This window comes from Haliotis rubra, unplaced genomic scaffold (genome assembly GCF_003918875.1).
Source record: "Haliotis rubra isolate DU_JTF1 unplaced genomic scaffold, ASM391887v1 Scf1122, whole genome shotgun sequence".
Classification (NCBI taxonomy): domain Eukaryota; kingdom Metazoa; phylum Mollusca; class Gastropoda; order Lepetellida; family Haliotidae; genus Haliotis; species Haliotis rubra.
Window position 1 is genome coordinate 128449 of NW_025765029.1, and position 15925 is coordinate 144373.

The following is a 15925-nucleotide window of genomic DNA, read 5'->3' on the forward strand; positions in this document are numbered from 1 at the left end:
CGCGAAAGCCAACAACCAATACGTGAAAAACTACGATTCAAACAAGCCCGCCAATCATCTCCTCTATCTCGAAGCCAACAACCTGTATGGCTGGGCTATGAGTCAGTATTTGCCTACGGGCGGGTTCGAATGGGTTAATAGCGAGCATATTAATCCGAAGAACATTATGGCCATCCCCGACAACTTCGAGATAGGCTACCTGTTCAAAGTGGATTTGGAGTACCCCGAAGCATTGCACGGATCGCACAACAGTTATCCGCTTGCTCCCGAACAATTGATGGTTGATCGAGACTGGATGTCCAACTATTAGCAAGAACACACTGGCTCAGGTGGAAAAACTCGTCCCAAACTTGATGAACAAAACCAAGTACGTCGTGCACTATCGCAACCTGCAGCTGTACCTGTCGCTTGGTATGAAGCTGACCAAAATACACTGAGTGCTCAAATTTGATCAAAAACCCTGGATGGAACCGTACATTCGGTTGAACACCGAATTGAGAAATCTAGCCACGAGCGTCTTCGAGAAAAAAACCAACAAACTCATGAACAATTCGGTAATTGGCAAAACCATGGAAACCTTGAGGAAACGCGTCAACATAAAACTTGTGCGATCGCACCAGGAGGAAAAACTAAAAAAACTATTCGGCAGCCCCGCATTCAACCAAAGTAAGCTATTCGATAACGACTTGGCAGCGCTCCACATGAACAAAAGCCTCATCAAGCTCAAACGGCCCATCTACGTGGGGATGAGCATCCTGGACCTGTCCAAACATCTCATGTACGATTTCTACTACAACCAACTCAAACAACAGTACGGCGATCGATGCTAGCTGCTGTACACGGACACCGATTCCTTGTTGTTGAATATACACACCGAGGACGTGTACGAGGACATGGCGAAACACAGCCACTTGTACGATACCAGCGATTTCCCCAAAGGCCACGCCCTACACAGCACGACCAATAAAAAGGTCCTCGGCAAGATGAAGGACGAATGCGCGGGCACACATATCGCCAAATACATCAGATTGAGACCCAAGATGTATTCCATCCTGAAAGCCGACAATGGTGAGATTCGAAAGGCGAAAGGGGTAAAAAAAACCGTGGTGAAACAACACATCAAACACGTCCTCTTCAAACAAGCTCTGAATGCGTTGAGAAGCGACAAACACAACATCTACGGCATCACTCTCAACAAGACCTCGCTGTCGCCCATGGATACCATACGGTGGATCGCCATCGACGGCATCACGACTTACGCACACACACACACGTGCATAAACCACTGACTAGACCTCGACACGCTGGGAGTTTCTAAGACCCCCTATAAAGGAAACTCCACTCGGCGTGTTGAGGTCTAGTCAGTAGTTGATTTGTAGTAGCTGAAAAAATGGGTAGCCCTAGCGAAAATGGGTCTAGGCTGGCGAGCTTGGCTGTATATGGAATGATGTCTCTGCTCGAAAATCACTATTCTATCCTAGGTGCTGGGAGTGGAATTACGTAGAAATAAGCCTATAAGGTACCCTGTAATAGAACCCCCAATATATATAACTACTGCCTGCATGAAGGGAATCTGCGCATGCTGTCGCACAACATGGCGGTCTTGTCGTCTTGTGGTCACCCTTGGTCTGCCAGTACGGGGGCGATCATTTGTGGTGTTGGTGGCCCAGAAACGTTGCTGCAGCCTGTAGATGGTCCGAACGTTGACCTGGAAGTGTTTGGCAACGGCTTGTGTAGTGTGGCCAGCTTCACGTCTTCCTAGCGCCTGGTTCCTCTGAGCAGTCATGAGTCGCTGCATCCTGCTGACGTTGTAATTTGAATGTTTCAACCAGGTTTGGGGTGCATTTTATAGGGCTGGTCCTTGTGAACAGCACGTGTGGCATGAGTAGCATGAAAAACATGGAGAACACCAGACCTTCTCCGAGATCAGGTTGCGTTTTTGAGACCATTTCCTGGGTTCCATTCTGACTTTGGGAAGGAATGTCTTTGCTCAGGTAAAGTTGGAGATGTTGTCAAAAGTATACAATCAAAACATTAAATGAGTTTACAGTTTCTGCGATGGAAAATTCCAAACTGACGTTTCTTTTGCTGCTTAGTATATTTGATTGAAATGTTGTCAAATTTGATTTGTAACTCTACTTAATTTGACAGACAGACAGACAGATTTATTCAGTATAAGGCCTTTGGCCCAAAATACAGACAATATAGGGTTACAAAATATCCCTGCGCATAATACATATTTACATACATTCCATAGCATAAAATAGTACAAATGCATGATATGAATATATTATATATTACTTTGCCTTATTTGTTGTGCTTTAAATAAAAAGATTGAAGTGTTATGCAAAATATCATAATTATGAGAAGTGATTATAGAAATATAGTTATGTTGAGAGGTAGTATTGATGTATTTACCAATAAGTGTATTACGGAAAAAAACTGTAAGCTTCACAGATTAGATGTACATGATATTCATTCTCAATAAAATACTTTTGGGGGGATAAACAGAGAGGACAGAGTCTTTCTTCATATGGTATAGCTTGATGTCTTCCAGTGTTGACAGCTATTCTAAAGTTACTGCATCTGAAGCTTGATAAGATCCTTTTTGAGCGAGATGGAAGTGATGAGTTCAGATAGTATTCAACAGTCAGTAGGGATTTATATTGTTTATATGAATAAGAGTCGGATAGGTTATTAACATTGACACTCCAGGTTTGTTGTAGATTGTCAAATAGTCTCTGCTTAAACATTGATAAGAAAATATTTTTGTCTCCAACATCTTGGGAAATCCATGCATATCCAAATCCAAATCTGAATAAAATATTTTTAGTATTAGTAGCATAAGTGGTGCGTCCCATATCATCAAGGGCAGTGAGCAACCTGTAGCACTGGTGGAGGAGGCTCTCAGGGCCCATTTGTATCAGCCTTCACCAGTACTTGACAGCTCTTGTCATATATGTAAGCTGCAGTGGAGCTCTACCACACTCACCTAGCACCATTACATTACAGGTATTCTTTGACACTTTGAGAAAAGATTTGCACATTTTCACATGAACATCTTCAATTATTTTGCTGTAGTCAAATCCCCAAATTTCAGAGCCATAGCACAGGATAGGAGTAACAATACTGTCAAATATTTTGAACAAATCTTTACAAGGAATATCACAAAGTGTCCTCTGATATCTATTTATAGCCATCACAGCTTTAGAACTCTGGGAAGCTAGAGAAATTTGAGCCTTTGTCCAAATCAGTTTGGGTGTAAACATAATGCCTTAATATCTGTAGAAGGGTACAACGTCAATGTTTTCGCCATTGTAGGTCCACTTTTCATAACTTCTGAGGGGTCCTCCATTTCTAAAGACCATGAGTTTCGTTCTCTTCAAGTTCACTTTCATTCCAGTTTCTAAGCAAAATAAGTTCAGAACATATATTTTCTTTTGGAGTTGAATGGCTGAATAAGCTACAGATGACACATCATCTGCAAACATTATGGCAAAAACATTTTTAAAATCTTGTGAGATAAAAACACCTTCTCCTCCAACATCTTCCAGTTGTTTTAAAAGCTTGTTGATGAATACGATAAATAGCTGAGGGCTCAAAATACAGCCTTGACGGGTGTCAATATTACACTTGAAGTAATCTGTTAATCCTCTTGAACCCCTCACACAGGCACACAGGCTCGAATACATAGAGATAAGAAGGTTATACAATTTTCCCTTTATTCCAACATCCTTGAATGACTTGAATGCTAGGACTAAAACATTCCTTGACTACATACCGGAAGATAACATTGACTTCATACAGCAAGGCATTGATGACTACCCTACTGACAGCTTTGCAGCTCCCAGGAACAACAAGGATTCAGATACTTGTAATAATTTTGGTAAGAAGCTGATGGAACTGTGTAAATTATTCAGCATTCATATTTTGAATGGGAGATGTCATCAAGACAAGCAAGGTGAATATACATGTATCACACATAATGGGGCCAGCACGGTTGACTATATGATAGCCTCGCTAAGCTTATATCCATTTATCTCGGACTTGGGTATTGGTACACGAGATGACTCAAATCACTTTCCAGTCTTCTGTAGGTTTGATTTCAAACATCAAGGTTTAAATGATATACAAACCCTTGACAAGTGTGAGACAAGTGTCAATGAAGCAACTCCCTGGTCACGATATCTCTGGAAGGAGGAAAACAGTACGGTGTTTAAATCTAAGTTTAAAGAGTTATATTATCTATTAAAGGATGAAATTGATCACCTAATACCAACAGATGTGAACACTGCATTATGTTTACTTGTCGATATTTATCAAGAAGCAGCATCTATAAACAAGAGAGTCTACTTCACTAGTTCTAACCATAATTCCAAGTCTAAATTATACAGCCAACCTCCCTGGTGGGACAGTGAACTTGAATACCTAACGTATGAGAAATATCGTGCACTGAGGGGCCATAGATACCATAACTTGTACTTTAACATATTCAGGGAGCTACGTACTAAATTCAAGAAAGCATTTGTTATCAAGAGACAATCTTACCAGGACAAGCAGAAACAAAAACTAATTGATGCTAGAGGAAACCCTAAAATTTTCTAGAAATTGCGGAAACAGGGAAGACAATCACACATGCCAGATGGAATCAGTACCCAGGAATGGACGGATCACTTTTCATCTCTCCTCAAAACAGAAAATCCAACCTCTTTACCTCCTATTATAGACGAAGATGACAGTGGTACCAGAGCGGAATTAAATCAACCTATTAGCTGCCAAGAAGTTGAACAACATATAAAAAAGTAAGCAAATAATAAATCACCTGGACCTGATGGAGTTGTCACAGAATATTTTAAAAATACAGCAAGTACTATTTTACCCACAATTACAGCCATTTTCAATCAGATATTTGACAGTGGTGTATTTTCTCCTGCTAGGAACATAAGTATTATTTGCCCTGTTTTCAAATCTGGAGATAAGAATGATGTTAACAACTACAGGGGAATTTCATTAATTGATACCATGTGTAAAGTATTTACTTCTATATTAAATCTGAGACTCAAGACTTTCTGTGAAGACAATATGATTATTGATGAGCTACAAGCAGGTTTCAGATCAAATTACTCAACTATTGACAATATATATAGTCTGCAAGCAATGATACACAAATATACCGGAAAAAAGAAAGGGAGATTTTACTGCCTGTTTGTGGATTTTTCAAAGGCATTTGACACTATAAGACATGATATTCTATTGCAAAATTTTACTTAATTTGTGCATACATTATCTTCCCAAACGGAACCCGTGAAGATTCGGGTTAGAATTGGTCTCAAGCAACATATGCTTGTCGGAAGAGGCAACTAACGGGATCAGGTGATTTGTCCCGCTGATTCTGTTGACAAATTACTACATTTCTCGCTGACTTGTATGTCATCGTATCCCAGTTGCGAAGATCGATGGCTGTGGTATCATCATAGGATTGTCTCGCCCACTAGGGCTGCGCAATCTAACCGGTTTACCGGTAGTTACCGGTTCAGACATGAAAACGATACGTATTGCGATACGCTGATCGAAAACCGGTATTTTGACTTGCATTCGGAAAACCTCGCAACACTCGGAAATCTTCGGATATTTCCTTTTTTCATTTGTGCCAAATATTATTCACATTTTTATTTTTAATCATGAATAAAAGTTGTTATTAAAGCTTAATGAAGCATAGTGATTTTGCTGTGTATTTGCTATATAAATCAAGCATTACCTCGATTATAAGTAGTTTTTTGTGTAAAAATACTTCACGCAATATTTAAGAAATAAAGTTCGCTCTACCCTAATGTGTTTTGTAATAAAGTATAGTTTTGCCCTGAACTATTATAATTGAAGCACGAGGACGGTAGTCCGAGTGCTTTGATGTTATAATAGTTCAGGGCAAAACTATACTTTATTACAAAACACATTGGGGTCGAGCGAACTTTACATCTTTTTCTAAGATGCTAAATTTAATACTTTCTAAGGATAATTACGATTAATTTAAGGCAGAAAACAAATGACGGTGTCGGTGACCTAAATTAAGAATCCTCGCACAGGGCTAACTGGTGCGCTGTTCTATTGATGTGTCTCCCCCCCTACGTTAAGACGAACGTTACCAGAAAAAAACAAATGATAACAGTTTGATGACGGTTTACGTTCGGATTAGATATCTTCTCTGAATTATTTTAATTACATCTGTCATTTACGTAAACCATATGGGGCAATATCAACGTCGCATTTCTTCTACCAACGTAAGTTAGATCAGTACATCCAGATGAAGCGGAGTAGTCAAGCGACATTCCACGATTGCATTGTGGGAATGTAAACATTGCGAACGTTACCGTGTCGCTGAAAACTTGTGAGTCGAATTGACACATTTTAACCGTCGTAAAACATAAACGTAATGTTTCCACCAGTGATGTTAGCTGCGTGAAGCAACTGCAAACCAAGAAACGGGATGCAACGGAGTAGTTTACTGTAGGAGGCCGTACGAGGCGATGACAACTGACATGCATCGTGACGTCACTTACATTGTGACGTAATGTAAAATAATTCGATTACGAGGAGGCACACTAGAATGGCGCAGTGACGGGATAACGTCATTCAATTGTTACGTCATCACAAAACTATACCTTTATTGTCTCATAATGTATTTTTTTTTTTTTCGATTGTTCTAACAGCTAGGCATCTTAGAAATTGCAATACATATCGCAATACATGCTTTCGCATCTCAATATATCGCAATATGAAAATTCTCTGCAATACCCACCCCTATTGCCCACACTAGATTATTTCCAGACCGCCGTCATATAGCTGGAGAACTACCTTGTGTGGCATTAAACAGCAAGAAAACAGGACAATACAGAAGGCTACGTTTTAGTTTGAATATGACGAGGTTCTTTTCCTCCTTCCACCGTTAAATATCTTATTTATATTTACTTGTACACACGCTATTATGTACAGACCGCCGTCATATTGATTGACTATTGCTTAGTGCGACATTTTCCTTTCTCCTTCAGGGATGCAATAGTGACTTGCCTGGTAGATGCATTGAGCGGCGTATTCATTGGCTTCGCCTGTTTCGCCATCATTGGTCACATTGCCAATCTACAAGGACTGTCTGTGGAGGATTTCCAATCATCAGGTTCCACAGAATAAGCTCAAGTGTACTTTAATAAGCAGACATATTGTTTCCCACTAAACTCAGTATTCACAGGCCCTCGAATGAAAGCAATAGCAGACTGTATGAAGTCTATATGCAAATAAACCTACCCTAGCAAAATGTACCTTCAACAAAGCAAAACTTTATCCTCCAAAGCTAACTTTTGAGATGAAGATGCTTATTTGAATTCCTACGCAAGGATTTAAATTAGATGCGGTACAGATCTGAACAACACTTTTTGGGCAAGATAGACAAACATATAATTTTGCTGTTGAAATTAGCGAAATCGCATTTACAGTTAGTCTGATGTAAAGGGATAATGTACAAATGTTACGCTTTACGTCTAAAATGTTAATCAAATAGTCTAATGATTGTGTGTTACAGGATTCAACCTTGCATTCATCGTGTACCCTGATTTCTTGGCCTCGCTTCCCTTACCGCAGCTATGGTTGGTGTTGACGTTCGTTACGTTGATGGCACTCGCAATAGATACATTGGTAAAACATACTTCTTAAAATAGGACGAATGGGTAGCCTAGTATTAAAAGCGTTAGTTCGTCACGCAGAAGACCAGGGTTCGATTCCCAAAGGGGTACTATGCGTGAAGCCCATTTCTGTTGTTGCTGGAATATTGCTAAACGCACTCACTAACTCACTTCTTAAATAACTGCACATCTGTCGAGACGTTATAACAAGGAAATGATGCTATATTTGGTAAAGATTGATGCAAATTTACTACGGTACATAAATTAAAGTTCCTTTTCTCTCTCGCTACTGATTTTCAGATATAAATGCATGTAGTTTCCATCAGTATTTTAGTTTTTGAGCCGTTACTCTGTTTCTTGCTACTGGACAATACGAGATCATTTGCTATTTCCTACCAAGATATCTTTCCATGGTAAGCCATCTTTCTTACCATGTCGCCACTGTCTCAATAACACGTCATACACGAGCTGGTACAAGGACAGTAAAAAAGGGATTTGGGTATCAAGAGTTCCTGAACTGTTGAGAACACAGAAATATTGCCGGTCGTGTTTGAAAAAGGATGCTAATATGCACGTTATCAGATTGGGTATTTGCATCAATAACACTATTCTATATTAGATCAAGTTACATGAGCACCTTCTCATGGATACCAACTGTAAAACCAAAAAAAGCAAAACTGACGTTTTTTTAAAAAGAAATCCAGTTATTCACCGTGAACCAAAACGTACAAACCAGCCTGCAGACGAATTTTATTACCACCTGTTGCCCGTATTGCGTCGCGCTTGATTTGGTTGCTGGCGAACGATATATTCTTTCATGTAAAAAATGTTATCAATAGTGATGCATTTTGGAGGTTGCATACTAGTTTTAGATACAAAGCTGTTGTAATCTAATTGTGTGTTCTTTTGTTTGTTTGGTTTTTGTTGTTGTTGTTTTTGTTGTTTTTTTTGGTGTGTTTTTGGGGGGGTTTTGTTTTGTTTTGTTTTGTTGTTTTTTGGGGGGGTTGTCTTCTATTCACTGGTTGTTTGGGTCGAGTCAGTACATGACTTATGAAATACCGCTATGACTTTTTCATTTAACTTTCTCACTCATGTTGAATTTGCAGGTGCCAGGAATTGATATAATAGTGACAGCACTGGGAGACCAGTTCCCTCTACTGAGAAGACGACGTTGGTGTACAATCTCTGTTGTTCTTTCTACAGTGCTGCTGTTCGCCCTCTTATATATCTCTCAGGTACGTCTTGACGTTTGTTCATAAGTAGATCCCAGTTTAAATGGTGTTATTTCTACGCAATGTAAAGAGCCCACTTTTCAGCTTAAATATCCCTTTTACAATTGACATTAAACTTAAATTGCGAAAAAAGAACAAGAGTATTTTTGACTGACCTACGAAAAAGCATGGATAATGAACTGTTATGTGTTTACTGAACACCATGGACGAAATTTCCCGAACAGAAGCCATCCTCAATCGTCCTCATCTCACCTCGAGTCTCGAGGTGTCGTATCTCGAGTCGAATGACACATTGATGTCGATCTGATTAGAGATGGCGTAAATTCACACTGCTATTACTTTGTAGTGATGTGGGGCGACGAGGTAAGCTAATGGTTAAAGCGTCCACTGAAGACCCGGGTTGGATTCTCACATGGGTACAATGTGTTAAGCCCAATTTTGGTGCCCCCCACCGTGACATTGCTGGAATATTGCTAAAGGTGCCGCGTAATAACTCACTTCTGGTGATGTAACTCAATAAATGATTGCTGGAATACGTACCCTGGACAGTTGTATTTTCCTTTACTTCTAGGGAGGGATATACGTGTTGACACTGGTGGACTGGTTTGCTTACTTCCCTGCCTTAGCACTCTATGCCTTTCTGGAGTGCATCGTTCTGGGATGGTGTTATGGTAATAGCTAGTTCTCGGGATAAGATTATCTACAGACCGCCGTCATATAGGTGAAGAATTACATAGTAGGGCGTTAAACAACAAACAGACACAACACAGAATGATGCGTCATGTTTTGGAATGTCACGAGGTAGATTGTCGGGTTATTTACAGACCGACGTCATGTAGCTGGAAAAAAGTGTGCAACGTTAAACAGAAACTAAACAAACATAAAGAAGGACGTTGCGTTGCATTTCGGATGTTATAGGGTTCCTTTCTTTCGGGTCCGGCTTAGATTGTCTTAAACTCGATCATTTACGGACCACTGTTGTATGTCTAGGATAAACAAACAAACAAAGCAATACATATGTTTACAGGATCAAGTCCAAGGCAAATTACTAAACAGTGTATTGACTTTATTTCAGGCACAAAGAGGCTGGAGGAAGATGTCAGTATGCTGTGGGGGGAGAAGATACCTGGCTTCATGCATGTATGCATTCGGATCGTGTGCCCTGTTCTTATTCTGGTGAGATACTGATTTAGGTGGTTGTATTTCGGTGTACATTTATATCACATCATAATCAGAAAGTTTTGGTCGGTTACTTTAAAGCAATTTAGATTATTTAGAAAGTGCGAAGTTTTGTAAACATTTACTATGGAAGCTTATGCACACCTGAGCGTAATGGCGGGGATGACACGATTGTCAGGATCTTGCTTTGTCGGCAAGATGGCAGCCATGTTTGAGAGAGCTGAGATGTCAGAAGCGTGACCCTCAATGCCCGTTGTTCTAGGCACATGGTCCGGCTGTGCTGGCCTGCCCATTGAAGGCAATCGTCAGTGTGCAAAGTATGGAATCATGTATGGATGCGCACGTACAATCTCCAAAGCAGGATCCGGTAATGCCAGTCAAACGTCATGCAGCATCTGTGAAGGGTTTCGGGGTGACTTTAAGCGGGATGAAGGAAGATCATTTTGGGTGGTCGGATCATATTTTACATGGAAATGTTCATGAGAAACGTAAATGTATGTTGTTTTTTCTCTCTGAATGTACAGTGGTACCCATCTGAAATGTGATCCTTTTTAAAGAAACATCTTAATTTTTCAGCTTCGGTTTCAAACAGACGAATATTCATTTATCTGTAATTCAGTAAAATCCTGTCTTCATTTGGTTATTGATCAAATTCTCTGTCGCAAACTATCGTAAGTAAAATACCCTCGGTGTTACCCATTTGACTCGTGTGACAGTTACGGGAAACATGTTTTCGATTAAATGGTATTTATGACCATATATACCTTATACAAATGTCAATAGATTTGTATTGAACACTGTAACGGATCGACAACGTATTTAATACTTTCCCAGGTGGTAATTGCCTATTCCGGGTATTCATACCGACCACCCAAGTATGGGGACTACATCTTCCCAGCCTGGGCCAATGTAGTCGGTTGGATGATATCACTTGTAGTAGTCCTGCCTTTTCCCATAGTCTTCACCTGGACGGTTGTCACCACTCGTGGGACTTCATTAAAGGAGGTATTTGTAAAGAATAAGCAACAGCCTACAAGAAAATGGGCATGTTATGCCAGACGAAAGTTAATGATCTCCTAAACTTTGTCTAGGGACAGTATTAATTCACGAGGGACAGACTAATTCCTTATTCCAAGTTTCGAGTACATTCTGTCCAATACTCGTTGAAATTTCAGCAGTGTAAACTATGATAAAGTAAGTAATGTCAAAGCTACTGAGAAACGTCTTTGAAGACAACTATGGTTCAAATGGCCTTGAATAATCAATTAGTGAACAATGGATGACGTAAACAATGGATGGTGAACATTCTATCTTTACGGGTAACATAGAATATTTCATGCCTTGTTAATACAAACGTCTTTCGAGAAAATGGCGAATATTTGGCCTTACTCTGGTGAATGGAATTAAAACATCGTTAGAATTTATTGAAATCATACTAGCAAATGTCATAGTTATTTAAAATGTTTGCGTTTTAGAAACTTCAGAAGGCACTGGAACCTACTGAACAGTGGAAAAATGCTCATCGCGAGGACAGCATCCACGAAATGCAGCCAGTGGCGTGAACGTGCAGTGCAGTGCAGTTTTTCAGCGATACATTTCATTGCTAATTTGCATTACACAAAAGATCATGGGAACTACATCTGAAACGGGCTAATGCTGTTCTGAATTTCTTAACATTAATGTCTAGAAGATATTTTTCTGTACGAATGAATGCTTTAAAACCGGAATAATGGTTTAACTTAATGTGTAAACGTAGTGAAAAATGACACTTTTGAAAATACATATCATTTAGCCTTGTTGTTAAATCATATATAAAATGCTCTGGTGCTGTCACATTTTGTTCTCCCCAGATATAATCATAGCCGCAAGACTGAAGTATCTTTCTGACACCAGAGGTCCAGTTATTTTTACCTCTATCATCGTAAAGCATCATCATAACATAACATTTTTGGGGGAATCTGGTTCTGGGCATTTTAAGCAATCTTATCCAATATTTTATTACTTTTATGTAACTAAATATATACAAAGGGTATCTCCCACATTCCCCATAAACTGTAACATTTGGGGTGTTGGAGTGTACTCCTAAAACTCTTTTGCGAGCATATAGATGTACCTTCTCTAATGTGTCATAGATTCCTTGACCCCATACTTCTGCACCATACAGTAGAATAGGACAAATCTTAGTGTCAAAGATTTTGAAAAAGGTGTCAAAGCTAATATTTGGGAGCGGTCTTATGGTTCTTAAAATGCCTATTAAAATCTTGTTAGCCTGTAGTGCGGCTTTGTTGCAGTGCAATGACCAAGTTAGTCGATTTGTAAAAAGTACACCCAAGTATTTGTAACTTCTTACAACCTCCAATATTTCACCTTTATAAAACCTTTTTCCCCGTTTTGCTAATTTCCCTCCATTTTTGAAAACTATGACCTTTGTCCTATCGAAATTGACATTCAGTTTCCATTGTTTACAGTAGTACTCAAGTTGATTTATTAGCTTTTGAAGTCCAGGTACTGTGCTTGCGAACATAACAATATCATCAGCAAAAAGGAGTAGAAAAAGTTTCATAGTTTCTGGATGTAATTGGATGCCCTCGTTACAGTTTTCGTATATTTGTAGCGATAGTTCGTTGATGAAGAACGAAAACAGAAATGGACTTAGTATACATCCTTGTCTTACCCCAATGTTACAGCAGAAGGTATCAGATAGGTTGTTATTGTTTCGAACACAAGCCTTCACCTTGTGGTATATGCAGCATAACAATTTACCAATTTTAGTACTGATACCTTGAGATTTACAAAGGGACCACAGCATGTTTCTGTTAACTGAATCGAACGCTTTAGCAAAATCTACAAATATGGCATACATTTTTTCTCCCTTTCAGGCTAAATATTTCTGCACAAGTGTCAGTGCAAAATAAAGACATTATCAGTTGTAGAGTACATATGCCTGAAATCGGCTTGTGCTTCATCTATCTTATCAAAGGAATCGGCCCAAAATACTAAACGTCTATGTATAATACTGGTAAAAGTCTTACTGAAAACACTCAAAAAAGAGTTATACCCCTATAATTGTTGGTGTCATTAGTTGATCCCTGTTTGTGCAAGGGAATTACAATCCCTAAAGTCCATTTTTCTGGAAAGTATGACTTTTAAAGCATAACGTTAAAAAGGATTTCAAGGTAGGGGAGGAGGATTTCGGATGAATATCTAAAGAATTCAGGAATCAGGTCATCTTCACCGGCAAACTTATTTCTTTTAGAATTTGCAGTTATTTCTGAAATTTCGTTTCTTGTTATAGGTGAATCAAGAATCTCTGAAGTTAACTGACAAAACAATATATTTATTTTCATTTATAGTTAAAATATTTCAGATTTAATTACTAGTTTTAGATTTGTATCTGTGATAATCTAGTTGTTTTACTGTCTTTCGTTGACAGTTTTTTTGTTTTGTTTCTTTTAATAATCACCTTGATATAATCTAGAATCATTACTTGCTTTTAGTCACGATATGGCTGAAATATTGCCGATGTGACTTTAAATCTTAACCCATTCAACACCGCAGGCTGCTTAAGCGGCCACAACGTTATGAGTCCCCAGACACCGGAGGCCGCTTAAGTGGCCAGGCAGTAGTCACGTCAAAATGAGACATAATTTTAGGAACTTACCTGACTTATGATTCATATATTAAATCCATCACATTTCACAATGTCTGAAAACACTTATTAAATTTCAATTGATCATATATTATCGGCAGAATTTAATTATAAACTATTTTTCGCAATGTTATTGAAAACAACGATTCTCGGACACATGCTACGGCAGCGGGTCCACAATAACATTCTCAAAGAGCAAAGTAACGATGTTTCGAGGAAATTATTAAATAAATTGAATGAACTAATAAATAAAATCAACAGCAGCATTCATAAAAGTTGTCAAACGTACATATAAAATTACTATTTCCATCTTTTTGTGCGATCATGTAATGCATGTCAAGTCACTGACAAGTGACATCTCGGCTCTCGCCGCCTCAATCTTCACGCTCGGACACGATGTTTAATGCGAAAATATATGCATGAAGCATTTTTGTAACAGGTCATAACCTAGCACGATACGTCCAATAAGTCCCATAATTTACGGATATGTAGCGATTTCTTGCTAAATATGTTCAGAATAGCATTATTTTACCCAAAACTTTCGTCTAAATCTAAAAGTTTTCGTTTACGAGGCCGGTATCCATTGCCGTAATATGATTGGCTGCCTTAGGTCACGTGTCTGGTTTTGACCAATCACGACCCTTATTGCAGACTGTGGCGAAAAAGCGTCATTGGAAACCAATCTTTATCGAATAAAATCGCTTCTTACAACTGTGTAAAATCGAAGATTAAACGAAACTTACCTGTAAGTTGAAGGTTGATCTAGATTATATGAAACAATCACGAGTAGGAGGGATCAAGTGAGAGAACGAGGCGAGTCCAGGAGTCATTATTTAAAGTGTTTGAAAACCTGTAGAAAAAAGGGTGGGAATGCATCGGGAGGGCACTTGATCCCTCCTACTCGTGATTGTTTCATATAATCTATATCAACCTCAACTTACAGGTAAGTTTCGTTTAATCTTCGATTACATTTCAACCAATCACGTCGTAGATCGTGATCACGTGAGATGTTTAAAGTCACAGGGTTTCAAACAGACAACCCAAAGTTTAAGCATCAACTTTTAATAAGGAGCAATAGAAAAATGTACATGGGTTTCAGCAAACATCCAATCATATCAAAAATCAGTGTCAATGGTGAGACATAATATAAGAACACTCTAACTACATGTATTGTTTAACAGTGATAAAGCAAATGCATGATCTTTGACAGGTTTATTGTAGAACTTCGCAAACGTACTGGAGGTGCTCCAGCCAGCAGTCTGTAAAATAGTTTGCAGAGGCACTGAGTGCCGCGAGGCCGCGCTAGAAGCAGCCATGCGTGTGCTGTGGGGGGTGAAGATGCTCATGTCCACACCACTGCGCATGAGCACGACCTTCACCCAGCGGGATACAGTGTCTTTGATCACAGGCTTATGTGGTTTGGCATAGCTAATTAGCAACTGAGTCTCTGTCCCGCGCAGGCTGGCGGTTCTGGTTAGATACTCCTTCAACACTGTCACAACACATAACCTCACATCAGGGTCGCATGCCGGGATAGAGATTTCTCCAAGGTGGAATCCATGTCTAGATTGCTTAAGTAAAGTAGCTATTCTAATAGTGCAACTACTGTCAGTAACGGTAATGTTTCTAATATCTAAACTATGTAAAGTTTGGCTTCTTTGTCCAGACAACAAAGAAATAAGTGCCACAAGTTTCAATGTCAAATCTTTCAAAGATAAGTCATGTACTGGAGAAAGCGTTCTAAGATATTGCAACACCACACTCGTATCCCATGTCACAGAGTTCCTGGGCAATGCGGGACGAGATTCAAACACACCTTTCATGAATCTGATTATTAGCGGATGTGAGCCAATAGATCCATTGTCTAGAGTGAGCATAGTAGACAGTGCCGACCTGGCTGTATTCAGTGCGCTATAGCCAAGGTTGTGTTCATGGTACAATTCCGTGAGAAAGTCTAGCACATCTACCACAGTGGGACACAGTTGATCTGTTTCCCTTTTAACACAAAAGTTAATCCACCTTTTGATGTAGGTTGAGTACTGGGATCTCGTGGATTTCCTCCAAGACTGGAGAATGATGTTGGTAGTTCTCTCCGAAATGCTTTTCCGCGAGAGAGATTGCCGGACAAGCGATATGCTGCAATCTTCATCTTGTTGAGCGGGTGTCTGGAGTCCTCGTTGTGAGGCAGGCGG

The 15925-nt window shown here is 39.3% G+C and overlaps 1 protein-coding gene across 2 annotated transcripts in view; it reads left to right on the top strand.

Moving 5' to 3' along the window:
* Positions 1-15925, top strand: part of LOC124290211 (sodium-dependent noradrenaline transporter-like) — an 88924-nt gene that overhangs the window by 9018 nt on the left and 63981 nt on the right. Inside the window, exons 6-10 of one of the 2 annotated variants that reach the window (XM_046726927.1) lie at positions 7047-7171; positions 7574-7686; positions 8780-8908; positions 9477-9576; positions 9981-10081. The exons of the other annotated variant lie outside the window; for it this stretch is intronic. Coding sequence (XP_046582883.1) covers positions 7047-7171; positions 7574-7686; positions 8780-8908; positions 9477-9576; positions 9981-10081 — 568 coding nt within the window. The remainder of the gene's footprint in view (positions 1-7046; positions 7172-7573; positions 7687-8779; positions 8909-9476; positions 9577-9980; positions 10082-15925) is intronic. 2 annotated transcript variants of the gene reach the window in all.